At 39.7% G+C, this 21621-nt stretch overlaps 1 protein-coding gene across 1 annotated transcript in view; it reads left to right on the plus strand.

The window, feature by feature from the left end:
• Window positions 1-201: 201 nt before the first annotated feature.
• Window positions 202-21621, plus strand: part of RHOQ (ras homolog family member Q) — a 47523-nt gene continuing 26103 nt past the window's right edge. The window contains exons 1-2 of the mRNA XM_074286768.1: window positions 202-733; window positions 1396-1454. Coding sequence (XP_074142869.1) covers window positions 592-733; window positions 1396-1454 — 201 coding nt within the window. The 5' untranslated portion in view covers window positions 202-591. The remainder of the gene's footprint in view (window positions 734-1395; window positions 1455-21621) is intronic.

Consider the following 21621-nt stretch of genomic DNA (forward strand, 5'->3'; position numbering starts at 1 on the left):
AGAGGAAGAGAGAAAGAGATCGGGGAGGAGAGATAGAGACTGAGAGAGGCGGCGGCGGGCGAGAGAATAGGGAGAGGAGGGCCCCAAAGTAAAGTGGCAGCGCACTTATTGGGAGGGCCTCTCCCTCTCTATACCGCCCACCACTGCCCCTCCCTCCTGCGACCAAGCCCAGAGGGGTGGGGGCAGGGGGCCGGGGGGCGGGGAAAGCAGCCTCCTCCTCCGCCCCCTCCCATCCCCAAAGTTGCTGTTTGCCCCGGGGACCTTACAGTCTTATGATACACTGTATCCCCGGGAGAGGTTAGGGCTCTGAGCAAGAGGGGCTGGGGGCGCAGCTGCGGCGGCGGCGCCCGGGAAGGAGGAGGAGAAGGAGGAGGAGGAGGTGGAGACCGGAGTGGCGGCGGCGGCGGCGGCAACTGCGCCCCGGGCCCGCCGCCCCTCCCCGGGGGGAAGCCGCTGCATGGGGCGGGGGTGCTCCCCCTGCCGTGCTGAGCCGAGGAGGAGGCGGCTGAGCCCCCAGGCGGGCTGGGGCTGAGCCTGGGGCCGGGGCGGGAGCTCCGGGGGGACCATGCCCGGAGGCCGGCCGGGCGCAGTATGGCTCACGGGCCCGGCGCGCTGATGCTGAAGTGCGTGGTGGTCGGCGACGGGGCGGTGGGCAAGACGTGCCTGCTCATGAGCTACGCCAACGACGCCTTCCCCGAGGAGTACGTCCCCACAGTCTTTGACCATTATGCAGGTGAGAGCCCCGTGGCCCGGTCCTCGGAACTGCTGACTAAGGGCCCGCCGCCCCCAGTCCACTCTCCTGAGCAGGGGCAACTTTGACACAACTTTGGCAAGCTCCCCTCCCAGGCTGGCCAGCCCCTCTCCATCTCTCCTTGTGCCCTGCACCCCCGCCCTAGTCCTGCTTCCAACTCTGAACTCCTTTCCTGGCACCTGCGTCCTTTCCCCGGAGTCCTTCCTGCCCTTAAGGCTCTTAGGCACCCCAGAAAGCTTTCATCCTGGCCCCGAACTCCCGTCATCTCCAAAGTCGGCGTTGGCATCCCCTCCCACTGCTCAAGTCCTTCCCCAACCGGTTCAACCAGCTTGACCTTCTGGTGGGTGCCAGGAACCCCCTTCGACTCTGCCCTCGGATGGAAAAGAAGGGGTCGGGGAAGTGGTACTTGTTGGGGGGAACAAATGGGCTGTCATTGCTGGGCAGTTGGGAACTGAACGTGCCTGAATCGCCCCCTACTTTTCACATGCTTCCCTTCCCAACGGACCCCATCAGGTTGGGAGAAACAAACCTCTCTGGGAAAAGGGAGAGGAATACAAGTTGGGTCATTTTGAATTTCTTTCTCCCCTTCTTTCTCCTTTCCCCTATTTCCCACCTCCCCCACCTCTCCCCTTATCCCTTTGCAGTCAGCGTGACCGTGGGTGGGAAGCAGTATCTCCTGGGACTCTACGACACAGCTGGTCAGGTGAGTGGGCACCATAAACCCCAGTGGGGGCCGGTTTCCTTCCCCCTTGGCCGCCTTCAGTCTCAGACCTCTTGTGCTAATCTTTTTACACGATCTTTTAAAACTGGGGGTGGGGTGGGATAAGTTGTCTCAAAGGGAGAAATGGGAAAGTGATCATCTCCGGTACAGGTTTTTAATTTAATTTTATTTTTTATCAAGTCAGCAGATGGCAAGAAATGAATTTTTTTTTTTTTTTTTTTTTTTGGAAAGGGCAGAACAGCAAGGCAACAAAAATGGGCTTCCTTGCACATGTGAAAGTTTTTGCCTGTGTACTGCTTTTACTTGTGTGCAGAGAGAGAGAGAGAAACAGAGAGACAGAGAGAGTGAGAGAGTGTATGTGTGTGTGTTTCTGTCCCAACTCCTGTTGCAAAGTAGCCTGGGCCAATTGTGAGACGGTCTTATTTTTAGTTCCAGATGACCAGGTCTCTCTCCCTTCCAGCGCCTTGTCCCTCATTGGTGAATAGTCTCCCTGCCTGCAAGACCTGATTGGTGGGAAATGGCATCATCTAATATTATGGTTAGGCATTTGGTCCTGGTTGTTTATGACAACATCACAGCACACTAGGGCTCAAGTCCCCAAAATGCAATCTGTGATGCTGCAGAAAACCAATAAAACAAATAAACAAACAAAAACAAAAACAAAAAGCCCAATATGAAGAGTTAGGCATGGATCAGGAAGGAACTCATGTCAGAAAGCTAAAAGACCTCGGTATGAAGACCAGGAGACTTGGGCTGGTTGAAAAGACTCTCCCTCAGGGAGAAAGGAACAACTTCTGCAGGCTCTTCCAAGTGTTCATAGACCAGGGAATACAACTTCAAAAATCCAGAAATGCTTCTAGGACTTAGCCCCAGCTCTTTGGCTAAGAGAATAGGATGATTTTGAGTGATGAAGTTTTGCAGAATTTCTTTCTGTGCTGAAATGACTTTGGTTTGCTATTTGTTACTGAAAGGTCTGATAAGTGTCAAAAAGAACCAAGTTTTATAGGGTGTGTGAATAACATGGAGAATTTGGAGTACTATGTGGGATGGGGAGTAATTCACAGATTTGCATCCAAAGTTGTGGGCCCCCATTAAAAAGGATGCTTAATTCAGTGGTCTGAAAAAGATTTGACTTTGAAAGTAAGACTAGTTTATTTTGGCCTCTTATTACTAAGTACCTTTGTATAGAAACTACTAACAAGAAGTGAAGATTTGCCTTTCCCCCATTTCCCATCCCCCCTCCCTAACAAAATTGCTCCTTCATTTAGCAGTAAATTTATTAGTCAACTTTCATTTTGTAAGGTCCGTTCTGGTTTGCCTACCCTTTGACGATTACTTATTTGTACTGTTGTCAAAGGGTTCTGATGAAAGAAAGCTTTAAAAGGATATAATGTTGAAATGAGTATTTAAAATGATATTTGTTTTTTGTTTGGGACTTTGGGCTGGACAGAGTTTGTTTTGGATTGGTGATTCCATGACTTTTTTGATGTAGGAAACTCCCAATGAGGACAATTTTTACCAGTCATATCAACAATTGCTTTGCAGCTTTTTGTCTTGTTCTTGCAAAGCCCCAGGAAACTGTGTTCTGGGTCACACAGCCAGCAAGTGTGTGGTAGAGATGAGATTTCATCCCACCTCATTCTGACTCTGAGATTGGCTTTCAGTTTTCTCTCTCTGTTACCTCTCCAGGCAGGTTTATCATTTTCCCATCATCTTTGGATCTGATTTTTCTAAACCTTCCTTTCTTTGTCATTGGCACAACACTTTGGAATTTTTGAAGCTGCATGTGATCGTATCACCTGGATGAAGACAAACTAGTTATAGGAGCTAATAAACTTCTTTTGGATTTGCTTAGAAAAGATAGTCTCCAATTTCCTTTCTACCTCTAAATTTGTGGAATTCTGTGATTTATGTATGTAATCAATTTTTTATAATTCAGTTGGAAATAATAGAGATTTTTTAAAATGCCATTCTGTTTTAGACATATCAGTCTTTGTGGCTAGAAGAAAACGAGTCATCCAAATAATCATTTAGAATTCTTTGTATACTTTTGTAACTTAAATTTGATTTGTTTTCTCTGTTAGGGGTTCTACCTTTGTTACCAAAGCATTGGGTCTTTTTAAGATAACAAATTATTCTTGATGAGTAACTGAACATTGATTCACTGAAATACTCATTCTCCTGTCTTGGCCAATCTGAAGTAGGATTATCAGCATATTTTGATCATTCAGGTATTCTTATGTCAGTCTGCACCTACTGAGATAGTGTCTTTTAAAAGGAAGTACCTCTGACATAGAAATGAATCAGGTAGAAACTAATTTTGAACAATTTTGAGCCTGTATAGAAATATATCATTGACATCCCAGTTATGTTTAGGTGGCAAAGAACTATTTTCTGGGTTGCTCCAGTATGGTACTAGAGACCTGGCTCCCCTGAGAATAGTTCCCTGGGGATAGCATAGAGTGAGCCAGTCAAGTGTGGGCACATGATAGTTTTTGTGGATGGAGTTTTGGACTGGAATGAATGAGTTGTATACCCCCAGGATTCAATCTGGCCTCAGATTGTTGGACCATAGACACTTTCTTTCTCAGAAACTCAAGTTTTCTTATATACAAAACAAAGATAATAAAACTAGTAATTTGGAGTGTCTGGATATTAGGAGGAACAGGTTTTGAAAACTTTTGGAAAACCGTAGAATTATGAGCAGTTGTAAGCCTTGATTTGATGTCTCTTAGTCTTCAGATTGGTTTTAGTTTTTTAGCCAGGGTTATCGACACTTGTGTTTGATTGTGTTTTCCTTTCTTCTAATCTTTTGAATGTCTATCTTAATGAATCACTTTCCCATAATACCCCCTTTCTTCCAAAAAAACACAATTCTATTCAATTTAACAAGTATTTATTAAGCATATTATTTATGCAAAATGTTGAAGTTATAGAGGCAGAAAACATTTCAAATAATTTACATTCTATTGAAAGATGACATGAACACAGATAATATTTTCATAATAAAAGCAAAATAAAAAGATTTGGAGGGGAGGAAAATGGGTATCAATAACTAGAGTCAGGAGGATCTGTTTTAAGAGATGACTTTTTTAGCTCAGTCTTGAGAGCTCAGAATTTCCTTGTTTGTTTATTTGTTTGTTTTTTTGCTGAGGCAATTGGGGTTAAATGTGTTGCCCAAGGTCACACAGCTAGAAAGTGTTGTGTTGAGATCAAATTTGAACTCAGGTCCTCCTGACTTCAGGATTTGTACTCTATCTACTGTGCCATCTAGCTGCCCCCAAGAGCTCAGATTTTCAAAGGAGTAGCTCTGAGGAAGGAAAGCATGCAAGGGGAAACAGCCTATGCAAAGGCATGGAGATGGGAAATGAATTGTATGTGAAGAAGAGCAAACAGCAGATTGTCTGTTCTTCTGGCTCACCTTCTTGTTCCTTCATAACTACATCACAATTTTGCTTCTTAGTGGCTTGTACTTTAATTTCTCTGATTAGTTTCTCATGTGGCACAGTGTTAATCTGTCTATTCTATTTAAGGTCTCAACTAGCACTTAATTCTTAATTACATCATTAGCTTTCAATGGCAAACATGGTTACTTAGGGCTGACAATCTGCCTAACATTTTTCCAGGTGCTACAGAGGAAGGAGGTAGAAAGATACATTTAAGAGCATAGAAATTATTAGTCTAAATTGTCACCATATTGACCAAGCTACAGCCTTGGGCTATTACTGGTTGATATTTCAAATACTCTAAGTTATTACCAGATCATTCTCATTTAAATATTATTACCCCTTAACCTTGAGAACTTACTTCATATTTGGATGGTATATTTCAGGAATGATTCAGGGGGTAGGAGGACTCATTTTGCCGTGGTCATGACAGAAATAAGATGAGTCAATCTGAACATTTCTCCGAGAGAAAGATCTGATGTGTCACTTTCTGATTATTCCAGATTATTCTAAGTGTTACCAGACAGAGTTAATGCTTCTTACCAGCTGACAGGTCTTGCATCAGATCATCTCCTTTATAAGATGATCCTATCTTTGACCTATCTCTGGGAATGGGAAAGAAATAGTTAAGGGGGCTATAAAATCACAAACCACAGGGGTATGTGGACATTTAGTTTGTTTTACTTCAAAGCTGTTAAGATATGATGTAAGGAAGCAGATACTTCCATTGCTCATGTACTAAGGATGTTTACAACATACATATGCACCTGCATGCACATACACACACAAAATAAGAGCTTCTTCCATTCAGATTCTTCTCATATGTCTCATCCTTGGGGCATGGAAGTGACCCTGGATTCTCAAAGGCTGTGCCAGAAAATCACAAGCTCAGGCAGGACTTTCCAAGCTGGAAAGGCTCCAAATATGGGCCTTTGACTCTTTTCGTCCTTCAAGTGTAGGTTGGCCAAGTTAAAGGAGCTCACCAAATGATTATTTTTATTTATCTATCTCTCTAGTATAGCAATTCATGAAGACAACATACTTGGGTATGGAGAGACCATGAGCCCTCTCCAAGACAAATCATTGAGTGGTAGTTAAATGCCTCCTATGTACCAGGCACTGTGCTAAACCTGGAAATACAAAGACCAAAGATAGTTCTTGTAATGTGTGTGCAGGGGGAATGACAACATGTAAATAATTATGTATAACCAAGATATAGAGAGGATAAATTGGAAGTGATCAACATGAGGAGGCACTAGAATTAAGAGACATTGGAAAAGCTACTCAGATTTTTAAAAATATTGATGTAAATATACCTTTAAAATTTAAGATATTTTTATCTATTAATTGGATAGGGTGAGCAAATATAATAAAGATGACAATACTACCTAAACTAATCTATTTATTTAGCGCTATACCAATCAGACTCCCAAAAAACTATTTTAATGACCTAGAAAAAATAACAACAAAGTTCATATGGGAGAACAAAAGATCAAGAATTTCAAGGGAATTAATGAAAAAAAAAAATCAAATGAAGGTGGCCTAGCTGTACCTGATCTAAAACTATATTATAAAGCAGCGATTACCAAAACCATTTGGTATTGGCTAAGAAATAGACTAGTTGATCAGTGGAATAGGTTAGGTCCAAAGGACAAAATAATCAATAACTCTAATAACCTAGTGTTTGACAAACCCAAGGACCCCAGCCTTTGGGATAATAACTCAAATGTTTGATAAAAATTGCTGGGAAAATTGGAAATTATTATGGCAGAAACTAGGCATTGACCCACACTTAACACCATACACCAAGGTCAGGTCAAAATGGGTTCATGACCTAGGAATAAAGAATGAGATTATAAATAATACAAACATTATTAACTCATTTTACAGATTAAATAGCAAAGGTCAAAACAGTTCTGACTATCCAAGTTCAGTGAGTCTGTGGTACAGTCAGAGCTAAAACTCAAATCTCGTGATTTCTAACCAAAGATAGTCTTCATTTTGACTGTGTCTCACTAATGCAGAAAATGGAAAGTTGGCCCTAATCTATTGTAACAAAATATGTTTTGTTTTGTTTTTTTAACCAGTGCTTGTGAAGAGAATCCCTGCCCATGTTGATTAAGGTATATTGTAATTGTCTGTAAGATGTTAGGATGTAATTAGAAGTATTCAGTGCTTTAGGCCTGTGATAAGATGGAAAGGACGCTTCATTCCCGGCTTTTGCTTAATAAGGTGCTACTTGTCTAAGCAAGACTGGGTCACTTGGGAGAAGGCACAAAGTTGCCCTTTTCCTCCCTGTGACTAGACCTTTGTGCTTTCTGGAGGAGGCCTGGGAGGGGTGAAGCTGACCTTACCAACCTCCTTGCTGTGTGTCTATTCAGTCCTGCCATTTGATGAGCTGATCAGGAGCTAACAGACTGCTCCATGGCCAAGACTCTATTCTAATCACTTAATCCTTGGAGTAGATGTGGAATCTGATATGCTCTTAAATGGGAGAGAAGCTCAATTTATCCTTGGTCCAAGAATAAATACATGGAATCATGAGGATTAGTGTTGTAGAGTTGGGGATTGTGGGAGTTGCAAATCTTGTTTTCATTCTTCCAGTACATATATTGGGAAATATGCATGTGTGCCCATAAATGCATGTCATATAGTATGTACTATGTATGCAGCCATACAGACAGTATTAAATGCACTTCTGTTTTTCTGCATGTGTGTGTCCCCTCTTCCCCCCACACTCAATCCCTTATAGTTCTCAGATGTCATTGGAGGTTGCTTTTAAAATGACATTTGAGGGTTTAGCCATCAGAAAATAGCTCAGCAGCTGTGGGAGCTAGGAAGGACCTTAGGGTGGCCCAGCCTCACCACTGAGGAAGCTGTTTCCTCTAACAGGGAGGAAGCCAGCCTGAGATAACCTTGGAATGTCCCTACTGAAATTCAACTGATAACCTAAAAGGTTTATTCATAGGAATATAGATTTAGAGCTATAAGGGACTTTATTTCAGTTGCCCTTCACTTGGAGTGAATGGGCAAATAGAAATTCCCTCTTCTTGATATTTCTGAATTGGAGGGAGCCTGGGAAGCATATGTGAAGAGAATCATTGAGATTAGACCTTTGAATCATCTAGTCCTCAGGACTGTTTCTCAGATCATTGAAGGAGCATTTGGGGAGAGAACATAACTATTTATTTCCTTGCTAGCAACTTTTATGTTTTATGATGTTGACATTCTTCTAAACTCTGGTTCTCCATCACTGTCCATCTGTGAATTTACCTAAACTATTTTTGGAGTTACTTATATTTTTATATTCTGGGATCGTAAGATCATAGAATTTATATCTGGAAGGAGCCATAGATAATATGGTCTAACACTATCATTTTATAGACAAAGCAACAGAAACTCAGAGAGGGAAAGGTATCAGGCCAAAGATTAGGATACTTTTAAGTGGAAGAGCTAGAATTTGTACCCAAGTGTACAGACTTTAAGTTTACTTGTACATATGTGAATCTGAATTTTGATTTGACTCCCAAAACTCACCTCTGTCCAAACTTTAAGGAAGGATTCCTTGTCCTAGTGTCTCTTGCTCTGACAAATAATTCAGCTTTTTCAGTATTGATGCTGTTTATAGATTTCAGTACTGCCCTTGATCAGAATATTCAAAGGAAAAAATTTGATTCTGCCTTGATATATCAGTCAGTCAAAATCTTATTAAGCATTTGCTATGTACAGGTACTGTTCTAAGTTCTGGAAATAAAAAGAAAGTAAAAATCCTCAAGGAGCTCACAGTCTAATGGGACAAACAACATAAAAACAGTTGGGTACAAACAAGATATAGAAATAATCTAAAGAGAAGACACTAGCTTTAAGGGTGTGGGAAAGACTTGTTGTAGCAGGTAGGAGGTTAGCTGGGGCTTGAAGAAAATTAGGGGATCCAGGAGCAGAATGAGGAGGGAGAGAATTCCAGACACGAGGGGACAGACACTTGGAGTGGAGAAACACTTGTGGCTAGGAGACCAACAAGCCTATTGCTATAGTAAGAGGTGATGAAGATTTGTGTCAGGAGAGTGGTTATGTCAGGATAGAGAAGGGGGAAATATGTGAGAAATTGCAATGGTAAAGTGAATTATACTTAACAATAGATTGGATGTGGGGGAAGAGAGAATGAAGACCTGAAGATGGTGTATAGGGCACAAGTCTGAGAAGTTGGAAAGATAAATAATAATAGCTCACACTTACATAGAACCTATTATGTTCTATGTGTGCTCTATGCTAAGTGCTTTATAATTATTATCTCATTTGATTCTCTCACCCACCCTGGGAGGTAGGTGCTATTGTTATGCCCACTTTACATATGGGGAGACAGGGGCAAAATATGCCAGTAAGTGTCAAGGAATAGATTTGATTTCAGGTCATTCTGACTCCAGGATCGATAATAACAGTAATAAATAAATAAGTAAAAAAATAAATAAAAGCAAATAAGAAGGAAGAGTTTTCAGGGAAAGACATTGATTTCTGTTTGGAATATACTGGATTTAATGTGAGATATCCAATTTGAGATGTATAATAGGTAGTTGTAGACAAGAGATTGGAATACTAAGATGTGTTGTAGATGTGAGTCTTTAAGTTTAAGAGAGAGGTTGGGGCTGGACAAATAGATCTAAGTATCACAAGCATTTAGATGATTATTGAATCCATTGGGAGTTATGAGATCACCAAAGGAAGTAGTGTTGAACAAGAAGAATGCCTTGGGAGACACCCAGTATTAGTGGCTGTGGCCTGAATCAAGATTCCTATAAAGGAGCTTGAGAAGGAGCCAGCTGACTGGCAAGGAAAACCAGGAGATAAATAGTGTCATATAACCATAGAGAGAAGAGGGAATCCAGGGGAAGAGGATGATCTATAGTGTCAGAAACTGTCAAGGTCAAGAAGGGTGAAGACTGAGAAAAGACTATTAAATCTAGTGATTAAGAGTTCATTGATCATTGTAGGGAGAGCCATCCTTGTTGGATAATGAAGACAGAAACCAGACTAAAGAGAGTTAAGAAAGTGAGAGAAAAAGGGGAAGAACTGAGTGTAGACAGTCTTTTCTAAGAATTAGCCACAAAAGGGAGGAAAGCTTTGGGATGATAACTAGTGGGAATGGATGTATCAAGTGAAGATTTGGGGGGAAGGAGACATGGATGTGTTGATAGGTAGCAGGGAAACAGTGGGTGGGCAGGGAGAAAAGAAAAGATAGAATGACAGGGAAATCAGTCTTTTGGAGAAAATGGGATGCAGTAACATATAATGTAATATGACATGAGTAAGCACTCCCATTTGAATATTTTTCTTTTCATCTCATCTCTGGCTTTCTTAAGGTTTTGGTGACCTCTGCTAGTGTCCTCCAGGCTGTGTCGGCTCTTCTGGGCTCTTAAAGACCAGTATAAACTGACAAGTATAAACTTGGAAGGTTTTGAAGAAAGACTGCTTGACTATCACTGAAGGACAGATTTAGTTTTAGTTTCAGGCTATTTCATTTGGATCTCATCAGCTCCCATGGTTTCAGTTATCATCTATATGCTGATAATAAGATCTATCCCTAACCTATCTCTTATATATATATAATCCCACCCTAACCTCTCTCTTAAACTACAGACTTATCTATAGCTCTCTACTGACATATCAAACTGGATATCCCATAGATTCTCAGTATTAGGCAATTTTTCTTTTCATTTTCAGCAGCTCATGAGAACTGTCTGCCTACCAAGTGGTTCAGGGATAAAGATCTACACAAGTAGAAGGGTTAACCACACCTAGCTTTTGAGATATTGGTGACCAGAACCCTACCAAGTTCTTTAAACCTCTGTTTAGAGCAGGCTAGTAGGTGCAGTGAGATGGCTCAATGGATATAGGGCTAGGTTTAGATGTGACCTCAGACCTCTGCTAGCTGTGTGGTCCTAGGCAATTACTTAACCTCTGTTTGTCTTAATCCACTGGAGAAGGAAATGGCAAACCATTCTGGTATTTTTACTAAGAAAACCTCATGGACAGTGTTGGACTGACTGAATAACAACATCACTGTGAGGTTGATCACTAGGTGATTAATTACTTAGGGAAATCTAGGTGGTAGAGTGGAGGACTTGAGGTCCGAAAGGCTTCTTGAGTCCAAATCTGACCTGTTTACTCTTGATAAGGATGGAAAAGTGGAAAAAGCAAATACCTCGACAACTTCTGGAAAAGCAAGTATGAAATCAATCCTGGAGAACCTCAGTGATCTTTGGGATCAAGATCAATATGACATTGAGTACAGTCTTGAAAATTTTATGCGTTCTCTCAAATAACTGTCAATTCTTGTTAAAGCAATTGCGGCTAGATTAATTACATTTCTGCTGATATTCAGCAAATTTCAAAGTTTATGGAGAACATTTAGCTCATTGTGTAAATAGATTGTAAGTTGTGTGAGCCTGGGCAAGTTATATAACTGTTTGCCTCAGTTTCCTCATCTATAAAATGAGCTGGAGAAGGATATGGCAAACCTCTCCTGTATCTTTGTCAAGCAAACCTCAAATAGGGTCATGAAGATTTGGACAGAATTAAAAAAAAAAATGAACAACAAAAAAGTAGAGAATGGGGTGTTTGTGGAGGTTGGGGATTAAGTTCTACCAGTATTAAACACACACACAACAAAAAGCTCGTGCTTGTAAAACTTTCCCCAGTCCTTCCTTCAGTTTCCAACATTCTGATGAAGATGCATGACTGGGCTATTGGTGCTAATGACCTGATGGTACTGCAGGGAGAGAGAAGGGAGAAAAGGAAATTGAAAATTAAATAAATTCCGGTTTTTGGCCTGCAGTTGGATTTTCTATCAGCTCCTGACCCCCGGGTCTTGAGCTCATTTTACATGAATGTGTTGGCAAACAGTGTTTTTTTGCCCTCAGCATTTCATTGTTCCCATTTTAGGCTCTGTTTTGGAACATGGAAGAGAGAGGAGAGTTATAGGGAAAGGGGGTAGGAGGTGGGAGACAACCTTGTTTAGGAGAACTCCTGCAAGGAGACAATGGCCCAGTTCAGCCAGATGTATTTTAGCAATGGGGGCCCTTCACTGAACTGTGAGATGGGTCACCCTTCAATGATTAACTGTTCCGTTCTCAGGCCCTAGGACTTCAAGCACCTTCCTACATATCTACCTTATACATATGGACCTTTGTTCTCCACTTCCTACCTGGAGAGCTGTGCTAAGGAATTAAGTGATAGATAAGGTAATGATGGCTAAGTAGGGGCAGCTAGGTGGGGCAGTGGATATAGCCATGGCCCTGGGTTCAAAGCTGGCCCCGAAAAGTGAATACAAGGGATAATGTTGCAAAAAAAAAAAAAAAATACCCATGCATATGTACTGTCAAAAAAAATTATAATTATAAAATTAATTTTAAAAAAACCGGCCCCCAGCAAGTTATTTAATCCTTTTTGCCTCAGTTTCCTCATTTGTAAAATGAGTGGAGAAGGAGATGGCAAACCTCTCCAGTACCTTTGCAGAGAAAACCCCAAATGTGGTCATTAAGACTTAAACATGGTTGAAATGACTCAACAACCACAAAAGACAATAGGATCTACATTATGTCTCTTCCCAGAAGTATTTGCATTTTAATAAGGAAGTAAGACCAAAGCATCTTTTAAGACCCAAAAGAATAACATTCAACAGAGAATGACAAGTATTGGGGGGAGGGGAATTTTGGGGGTGTGGAACTTTGGCACCTATTAAAATGATAAAACATCAGCCAATAACTCCAGCAAATCCTTAGAGTTGGAAGATTTCAGAGGTCAACTGATACAACTCTTACTTCAACAGAAATCCTGCCTATCTCAGTCTCTGCCTAAAGACTTTCAGCGATGGGGAACCCAGCACCTCATATAGCGGCCTGTTTCACTTTTAGAATGTTCTAAGAACATTTTTCCTGCTCTCTGGCTTAAATTGGTCTTATTGCAGCTTTTATCTAAATTACGTCTTCTGCAGTCACAGTTGTTGTTCAGTCACTTGTCAATCATACCTAACTCTTTCTGACTCAATTTGGGCTTTTCTTGCCAAAGATATTGTGGTGGTTTGCCATTTCCTTCTCCAGTTCATTTACTGATTAAGAAACTGAGACAAATGGAGTTAACTGATTTACCTAGTTAATGAGTGTCTGAGGGTAGATTTGAACTTAGGTCCTCCGCACTCCTGACCCCAGTGCTCTATCCAATCTACAACCTCGTTCCAGATTACCCAAGTTCAAATCTTGCCTCTGATGTGTGTGTGTATTACTTGTCTAACCCTGGGTAACTTAAAATGAATGAATGAAGCATTTATTAAGCACTTACTGTGTGCTTAAATGCTGGAGATACAAATAGAAAAGTAAACAGTTCCTGTCTCAGGGAGCTCACATTCTAATGGGGGAGACTATGCACATTTGCACTTTCAGCCACAAATCAGATAGAAAATCTTGGGGTGCAGTGGCAAAGCAGAGATGGATGGCTCCTCTTCCATGTCATTTCCACTGATAATCACTTTTTTGAATCACTTAATAGTGCTAAAGCCTTAGTGGTTAGAGCTTTCCTTTCTAGGATTTTAGTAGCTGTGCTGGCTACATCTCTACAGAGGGTGCTTCCCAGGATGATGGCCATGGACACTGGACTGAAAGCAGTGGTATGCCCAAGACTCTTGGGTTTAGGGTCCTGGGCTCTCTCCATCTGGGTCTGATGGGAGATGGTGGTCAAAGCAGTGATGGTACTGTCTGGCATTTGATGTTTCTCTTTTCCTCAGAGTGCCATTGCTTCAGCTGGGCTTGCTCTATAACCTGCAAATGGCCATTGGCCAATAGTTAGTAAGGATGACCGACTCTTTCTGTCCGGTGAAGGCTGCACTGGGAGCAGGGCTGGTGGCCTAAGGGCTACTGCCTCTCCTGGGGCTTTCTTGTTTCCCTAATTCCCCAAGTCCTCAGTTTCCCCCATCTGTTAAATGAGGGAATTACACTACAGTCTCTGAACCCTCTTACAGTTGTGGATCTATGCTCCTAGAACCCAGTCTAATCCCTGTTTCATTCGTCGGTCCATAGGGTACTTGAAAAGCACGATTGTGTTTCCCCTAAGTTTTCTCCATGTTGTTCTGCCTGTGCCTGGACCTTTGTGGTTATCAGCAAGGCAGCTATTTTGGGGTCTGTGATTTGAGCCTGATATTCTCTGTCTTTTTCTTAAAGTGTTTGCTCTTACCTTGTCTTCCCATACAGAGTGTCTGTCATATAGCACCATACCTGGTATGGGAAGGACATTTTTTTTATCTCGTGATTCTTTTGGCAATGGACCCCTTCTCAGAATGATGTTTTTAACAGTGTACATTACAAAGCATTACAAAAAACCCCAATTTTATTAAAATATAGTTATCAAAATTTTTTTCTTAAATTTTATTCACTTGAGGCTGTTGGGTGGCTCAGGGGATAGAGTCCTGGCACTGGAATCAGGATGATCTGAGTTCAAATTCAGCTTCAGACACAAGGTATATGACTGGGCAGGTCAGTCCCAGATATCTCCAAAAAAGAAAATGAAAAAAAAAGTTTATTCGCTCCAGCTTATGGCATTTTGCTTCCCTTCAGTTCACTCAGTATCTGAACATTTTTTTTTAATATATCCTTGAATTTAGTTAGGGGATATAGAGCTCAAACACGAGGGAAAAGAAGAGTTAGAAAAATAAGTAAAGACTGAAATCCAGGGCTTTGAATTTGGAGAAGGGTGAGGGAGGGCCCCAAGAGTGTGAAACTTAGACAAGTCTTTTTAGTCACTAGATTCTTGTGAATGTCAACAGAGTGTTGATAAGTAAATTATAAAGATTATCACTTAGTAACTGATAACTTAGTAATTAGATGGCATGGTTGGTATGTGCTAGTTCTTTGTAGTTTGCTATGTTTAACTCTTTTTAAAGCATATTTTTTTAAAGGAGGCCTCCTTTTATCAAGAGAATGGTGGAAGCCCCGCATCTCAGGCCTGCCAACTTCCTAGCATGTAAAGTAGTCTTGGTTTGTAATTTGAGGTTAGAACAAACATTGTGTTTCTTAGATTAAATTCTGGATGATGATCAACCTGCTGGTGTTTAAATATGGGGTTCTCAAAATTGCATATTTAATAATATGTGTTATTTTTAAATTTTATATATTTATATTACTTGCTTTTAAACAGGTCATGGATTTAGAACTTGAAGGAACAATAGTGATGATATAATCCATTTTCCTCATTTTGTAAATGAGAAAACGGAAACCCTGAGAAATTAAGTGATTTTCTTAAGATCATATAGATAGCAAGGAACAAAACTGGAATAAGAATTCAGGTATTCAGATTCCACGCTAGTACCCCTCAATCTTCATTGCTTCTTGCTTTCTTCCATAAGGGACAAGTTACTGGAAATGTATATAGATGAAATTATATACTATAATTCCATTATATTTTAAGTGTGTAAGTTTGCAAAAGAAGCCTTGCTTCTTTCTTTTTGTTTTGTTTTTGGAGGCAATCAAGAGGTTGAGTGACTTGTCCGGAGTCACACAGCTGATTAAGTATTTGAGGCCACATTTGAACTCAGGTCTTCCTGAGCCCAGGGCTGATGCTCACTGCGTCACCTAGCTACCCCAGAAATATTGTTTGTTTGTTTGTTTTTTTAATTGAGGTTTTTTATTTTCAAAACGTATGCCCAGAATAATTTTTCACTATTGACCCTTATAAAACCTTGTGTTCCAATTCCCCCACCTTCCTCCTAGATGGCAAATAATCCAATATATATTAAACATGGTAAAAAAAAAATATGGAAATATTGTTTCTTTTCTTTTCTTTTCTTTTCTTTTCCTTTCTTTTCTTTTCCTTTCTTTTCTTTTCTTTTCTTTTCTTTTCTTTTCTTTTCTTTTCTTTTCTTTTCTTTTCTTTTCTTTTCTTTTCTTTTCTTTTCTTTTCTTTTCTTTTCTTTTCTTTTCTTTTCTTTTCTTTTCTTTTCTTTTCTCTTCTCTTCTTGCTGAGGCAAAGAGTCACACAGCTAGGAAGTGTTAGTGTCTGAGACCACATTTGAACTCAGGTCCTCTTGACTTCAGGGCTGGTGCTCTCTCCACTGCACAAAATCAGCCTGTGTGTATGTGTGTGTATTTCCTTGTGTTCTGTCTGCTTAAAGCTGCAGGTTTGTGAGGATACTCGCACCAGTGATGGGAGTGAAGAGCTTGTGTTCTCTTGGGATGAGGTTCTCCTTTCCCCATCCTACCCTTCCTTTGTCCACCAGCCATGACTCATCATCAACTTGGTGTTTTCAGAAATAAATGAGGTAGAAGCCTGGGGCAGGACGTGGGCTGGATTGGATCGGGAGGAGCCTTCTTTCTGCCACTCTCCCTGCTGTGTGATGTCTTTCTACCATTGGCATCCTAGAGCTCCTTTCTCTTTCTCCTTTCAGGGTGAAGTTGAAAGTAACCCAAGAAACCTATTAGGAATATGACTCTCCTGTCACAGTGTGCTATTCTGGCTTTTCTTTGGGTAGGAACTAGAATTACTTACAAATCGGGTCTTTCCTACTGTCCATACCAACGTTTCCTTTCAACTGGGTTGTGGAGGAGGAAAAAGTATCTGACATGCTAATAAAAACCAAAGAGAACTCTATTTTTGTAGCAGAATTAACTTTCCCTGTACACATCTTATCCTATATGTATCCTTGGAATTATGAGCTTCACTTACTATTTCCCAACATTAACAAGGGCTCATAGGATGCCCTATGAAGTAGAAATTCTTTAGGTGTTTCTTGATGACTGACAAGTAGTTATAACTATTTTAGAAAAAAATTTAAGGCCCCATCATGCCTACCGTCTGAGCCCGAGGCCTAGATACTCTTCATACATTGTAATATCAAAGCCTAGACTAGGGACTCCTTCTTGTGACACTAAATTGATTTTGTCCAGAATTATTTCCAAAGCCAGAAATTGGTGATGGTGACTTATTTTGGGTTAGAACTTACCTAGCAGATCACAAACAGGGCTGCAAGAAAGGCAAGTGTTAAACCCAGAAGTTAATCCTAGTAATTGTTGAAAAGCTCCTGGCAGATTAAATTGTCATTTGTGTGTTAATGTCTCAGTCCCCCATCACAACTCTTTTTTTTAATCAGACTTATTCCCATGTACAAAATCTTCCTCTGTGAGACAACATAATAGTCTGCAATTACAAATAAGTTGGCTCAAAGCTCAGCTGTATAAGAGCTATAGTTTCAAAAGAACATTTAATTCTGATTGTCCAGTTCAATTAAAATCCTATTTGCTGCAGTTTAATTTTCAAAGGCCTCTCCTCATACTCCAGGCACAAAGATTAGCCTTGATTTTCTTCTGGAAATGTTCTTCCCCTGGTGCTGGGGAGGGAATGGGGGGAGTTCACCATTGGGGTGACTGAAAAGATAGCTATGAAATCTTTCTTTCTTTTTTTTTTTTTAAGATTTTCACTATTCTAACCTTAATACCAACAATCATGAACATTTTCCATGTAGAAAAGGGGAAAAAGTATTATATATGAAACCATGAATCTCATTATGTAAACTTGGTTTAAAAAAAAACAAATTGCACATAATACTTATGTATTAAGTATTATGTATTAAGTATATATACATATTCTTAGTTCAGCATATTAGTTCCAGAGACATCTCATTAGTCTTTGTTATCCGCTGGACTTCTTTCTGACCTGTGCATTTTCTTTCTTTTTTTTTTCTTTTCTTCCTTAGGCTGGGGTTAAGTGACTTGCCCAGGGTCACACAGCTAAAAAGTGTTAAGTGTCTGAGACCAGATTTGAACTTGGGTGCATTTTCTTTAAATGCTTCATAAAAGTTTTTCATTCTTTCCTTTATGTTTGCTTATATCTATTACTATTTCCCCTCAATTTTCCTCCACTTACCCACTCCCTCTCAAAAAAAATCCATCTTCCTTTGTGACAAGTTAGTATGGGGTTTGGGACCAGACTTGTGATTTCATTGCTAGATAGAACCCCCAGATGAGAAGTGATAACCATCATAGGTTATCACCTTCTCTTGCTCAGGATCACACAACTAATATGTGTCAGAGGAAGAGCTTCCTGACTCGAGGGGAGTGCTGTGTCCTTTGTTCCAGGACACCTCCATTAGCATAGTCAACAAAACAAATCCACATTTTGGCTGTGTCTGAAAATTTTTGTCTCACCTTGTACCTCTGGCCTTTACCTTTTTCTCAAGGGGAGAAAGCGGCTTCATCACTGGTCCTCTGGAGTTGTGGTTGGTCATTAATGCTTTGATCAGAGTTCTGAAGTCTTTCAGAGCTGTTTTTCTTGACAATGTTATAGTCATATAAATTTTGATTCTTTTCATCTGCCTTTGTATCGGCTCAGTCTTGATAAGTTATTCTTCATTCCTTATGATGTAGTAATATTCCATTATAGTCATATGCTATAATTTGTACAGCCATTCCCCAACTGATTAGTTTCTAGTTCTTTGATATAACAAAAAGGATTGCTATGAATATTTTTGTGCATAAGGGTCTTTTCTCTCTTTGATCTCTTTAAGGAAGGAGTTCTTAACCTTTTCTTTTTCATGTACTACCTTATCCGTTCTGGTAGAACTTATAGACTCTTCCTCAGCATAATATGTTTAAACAATTATAGGAAATGCTAAATTTCACTTAGAGGTTAGTGAAAATAAAGAAGTATTTTTTTTCCCATCCAAATTTGCTTACCTTTAGGATCATGGATTAAGAACTCCTTCTAAAGGAGATGTACCTAATGGCATTATACCTATTCTATAGAGGATATATTTGTACACAACTTTAATGACTTTGGGGGTACAATTTCAAATTGTTTTCCAGAATAATTAGGCCATTTCATAGTTTTACCAACAGTGCATTAATGCATGTTAATCTTTTGCATTTGGGAATAGTATATACCAATATTTTCTATAAGTTGTAGATGTTGATTCTAAATCTTGTGTGATACTACTGTGGTAACTTAATGATTGGATTTTTTTCTTCTTGTGGGTTTTATATACATATATTTAATTTCTCTGGAAACTCTGAATTTTGGCTAATATTTCCAAAGAATTTTCATTTTGAGGTTTCTCAGGAGATGACCAGGTTTCCCCCCCCCCCCCCATTTTGTCCTGTTTATAGTAAACTTGGCAGTTTTCTTTAATGATTTCTTGAAATATGATATCCAAACTTTTTTTGGTCATGTTTTTTAAAAAGACTACTAGTTTTTACATTCTTTCCTTCACATATTTTCCAGTGAGTTGTTTGTGGAAATAGAATGTCTTACATTTTCTTTTTACAGTTTTAAAATTTTATTCTCCTAATTGCTACTATTTTGCTTTCTCCATTTATCCCTGCAACCCCATTCTTCCATTGATGAGTTCTTAGAACCTCCATTTTGAAGAGCTTCCATCTATCCTTACTTCTCTGGATTTCACTACCATTCCCTTGAATTTTCCTTTTATGTGTTATCTTCCTCATTGGAATATAAGCTACTCAAAAGCAAGGACTTTCTTTTTGCTTTTATTTTTATTCTCAGTATTTAACACTATGCTTGATATGTAATAAACCCTTAATAAGTGTTTGTCAACTTGTAATATTCCTTATTATTTCATAAAGCTATTGAGTTCTACTTGGTCTATTCTGATTTTAAGGAAATCTTATTTGGACGAGGTTTTCCGTCTATTCTAAGCTCTCCTTCCAGTTCCCTCTTCCAGTGCTTTCATTTCGATTATAATTTCATTTTTTAAACTCTCTTGCTTCATTTCTTTGATGTACTCTTAAAAGAAGTTTTTATAGTTGTCCTTTTTTTCCCCTCTGGGCCTTCTTTAAGAAGAGTTATTTCCTTCTGGATTTATCTCTTGGACAACGCTTTAACAACTCTTTATACCTTTTCATAGGTTTTGGTGGTGTTTTCTGCCTATTTTCATCTCCAACCTCAACTTCTGATTTGGGTTTTTGTGTCAGGACCCAACTCTGCCCCTTGTGGTAGCCATTCTTCTTTTTTTGCTTCTGCTCTCCATTTTCTGGGCTCCCAATTCAGAGTCCCACCTCCCCTGATGAGTCTGTACTCAGTGTGGTCAGACATCAGTGGCCTCAGTCAGAATTCTGTGGTCAGCTGTCTCCTGTTTGGGTGTTGCTACAGCCTTCTGTTTTCTCTGGGGGCCTCCCTGGTCTAGGCACTTCTGTGGGCTTACAGTCTCTATTCACCTCAGTTTAGGCTGACTTTCTTAGTTAAGCTTGAATTGGTGATATTTGCTGATTATCAAGATTTAAATGCTCACATGGGAAAGTTGAACAGTTACCTCTTGGGAGCTGGTACAAATTGACTGCAGCACACTTCTGAAGACATACCTTGGTTACTTTTGTATTTAGCCTTGTTAAGCTCTTCAAGTCTAATTTCAATCTAAAAAAAGCATGGCCCTTTTATTCTCCTTAAATGCCAGTGTAGAGACTTTTTCATCTCTGGGATTCTCCCTTCTATTATTTTCTTTCCCATTCCTGGAGTTTCTCCATCACTTATAATCTATATTTAGCATTTGATTCAGTTATATTGTATTATTCTCTAATTTTCTCTTGTGAGGATTTTCTTTCTCCACTTAGTCTGACAGTTTTTGAATAGGGACCCTGCCTTGTTTTGTCTATTTCTCCAACAGTAACTGGATGCATAATGACAGTATTATTTAGAGAATATCAGCAAGAAAGGTATAGAAATAGATGGCTTATTGTGACTTTGTACTTCTTCTTTGCTGACTTTCTTTGCCATTTTTCTCTTAAAGGAGCTTTAGTTTACCTGGATAATATTGAAGCTCTTTTTAAAATCCAGTGGAGATGGTTATTGTAATACATTGCTTTTCTTGGCCTGTTCAATTCCATGGATCTATTTCTTAATTTAAAGAGCATATTGGGAGAAAGGTTGCTGGGTCTAAATGAATAAAGCATTAGCTCCAGGTATATAACAGTATTGAAACTCCTAGACAGCTAGAATATTTCTTTATGTTTCACATGACAGGTTCCAGCTTAGGCATTCCATAAGATCAGTGTACATAAGGCAAGCCCCTTTATTCACCAGTGATGAGGGGATGAGTATTTTAGCTAAATCCAACCTAGAAGGAATTGACAGCTAAGATCTTGTCTAAAACCCTGTAAGTTAAGCCATTCCCTGTCCATGTGGTAGATAGTAGAAATTAAAGAACACATAATAGCAAGTGGTAGCTAAAATACTTCATGAAATCTCATTGCTCACACTGGAAATAAGGTCCTACCCAACCTGTTTATTTATTCTCTAGCACATGGAGAAAGAAAGGGGAATAGCTGAGGAAAGGGAGGAGGAGGAGGATAGCATCTTCATTTCATTCCCTGAACCTATTATTCACTGTTTTTTTTTTCATCTGTTCATCATGTTTCTCCTTTCCATAAAATGCCTACCTACCTCTTCAACACATCCAAATCCTACTCATATTTCAAATACTATCTCATGGAAGCATTTGCCTTTTTTGTTCTCCTATGGCATACAGTCTCTGTGCCCTTGTTTGTTAACTGGAAATAATTTGAGGTAAAAGCAGTTCGATATTAAGACAGGTTCTGACTCAACCTGTTGTGCCTAAGTATATGAAAACAGTAATGAGTTTCATGATTCCATGATGGTCTCAATTCAGCAAAGAAACAGGATATCTTAGCACTTCCTGTCATTGTTAGGTACAT

Source organism: Sminthopsis crassicaudata, chromosome 2 (genome assembly GCF_048593235.1).
Source record: "Sminthopsis crassicaudata isolate SCR6 chromosome 2, ASM4859323v1, whole genome shotgun sequence".
Classification (NCBI taxonomy): domain Eukaryota; kingdom Metazoa; phylum Chordata; class Mammalia; order Dasyuromorphia; family Dasyuridae; genus Sminthopsis; species Sminthopsis crassicaudata.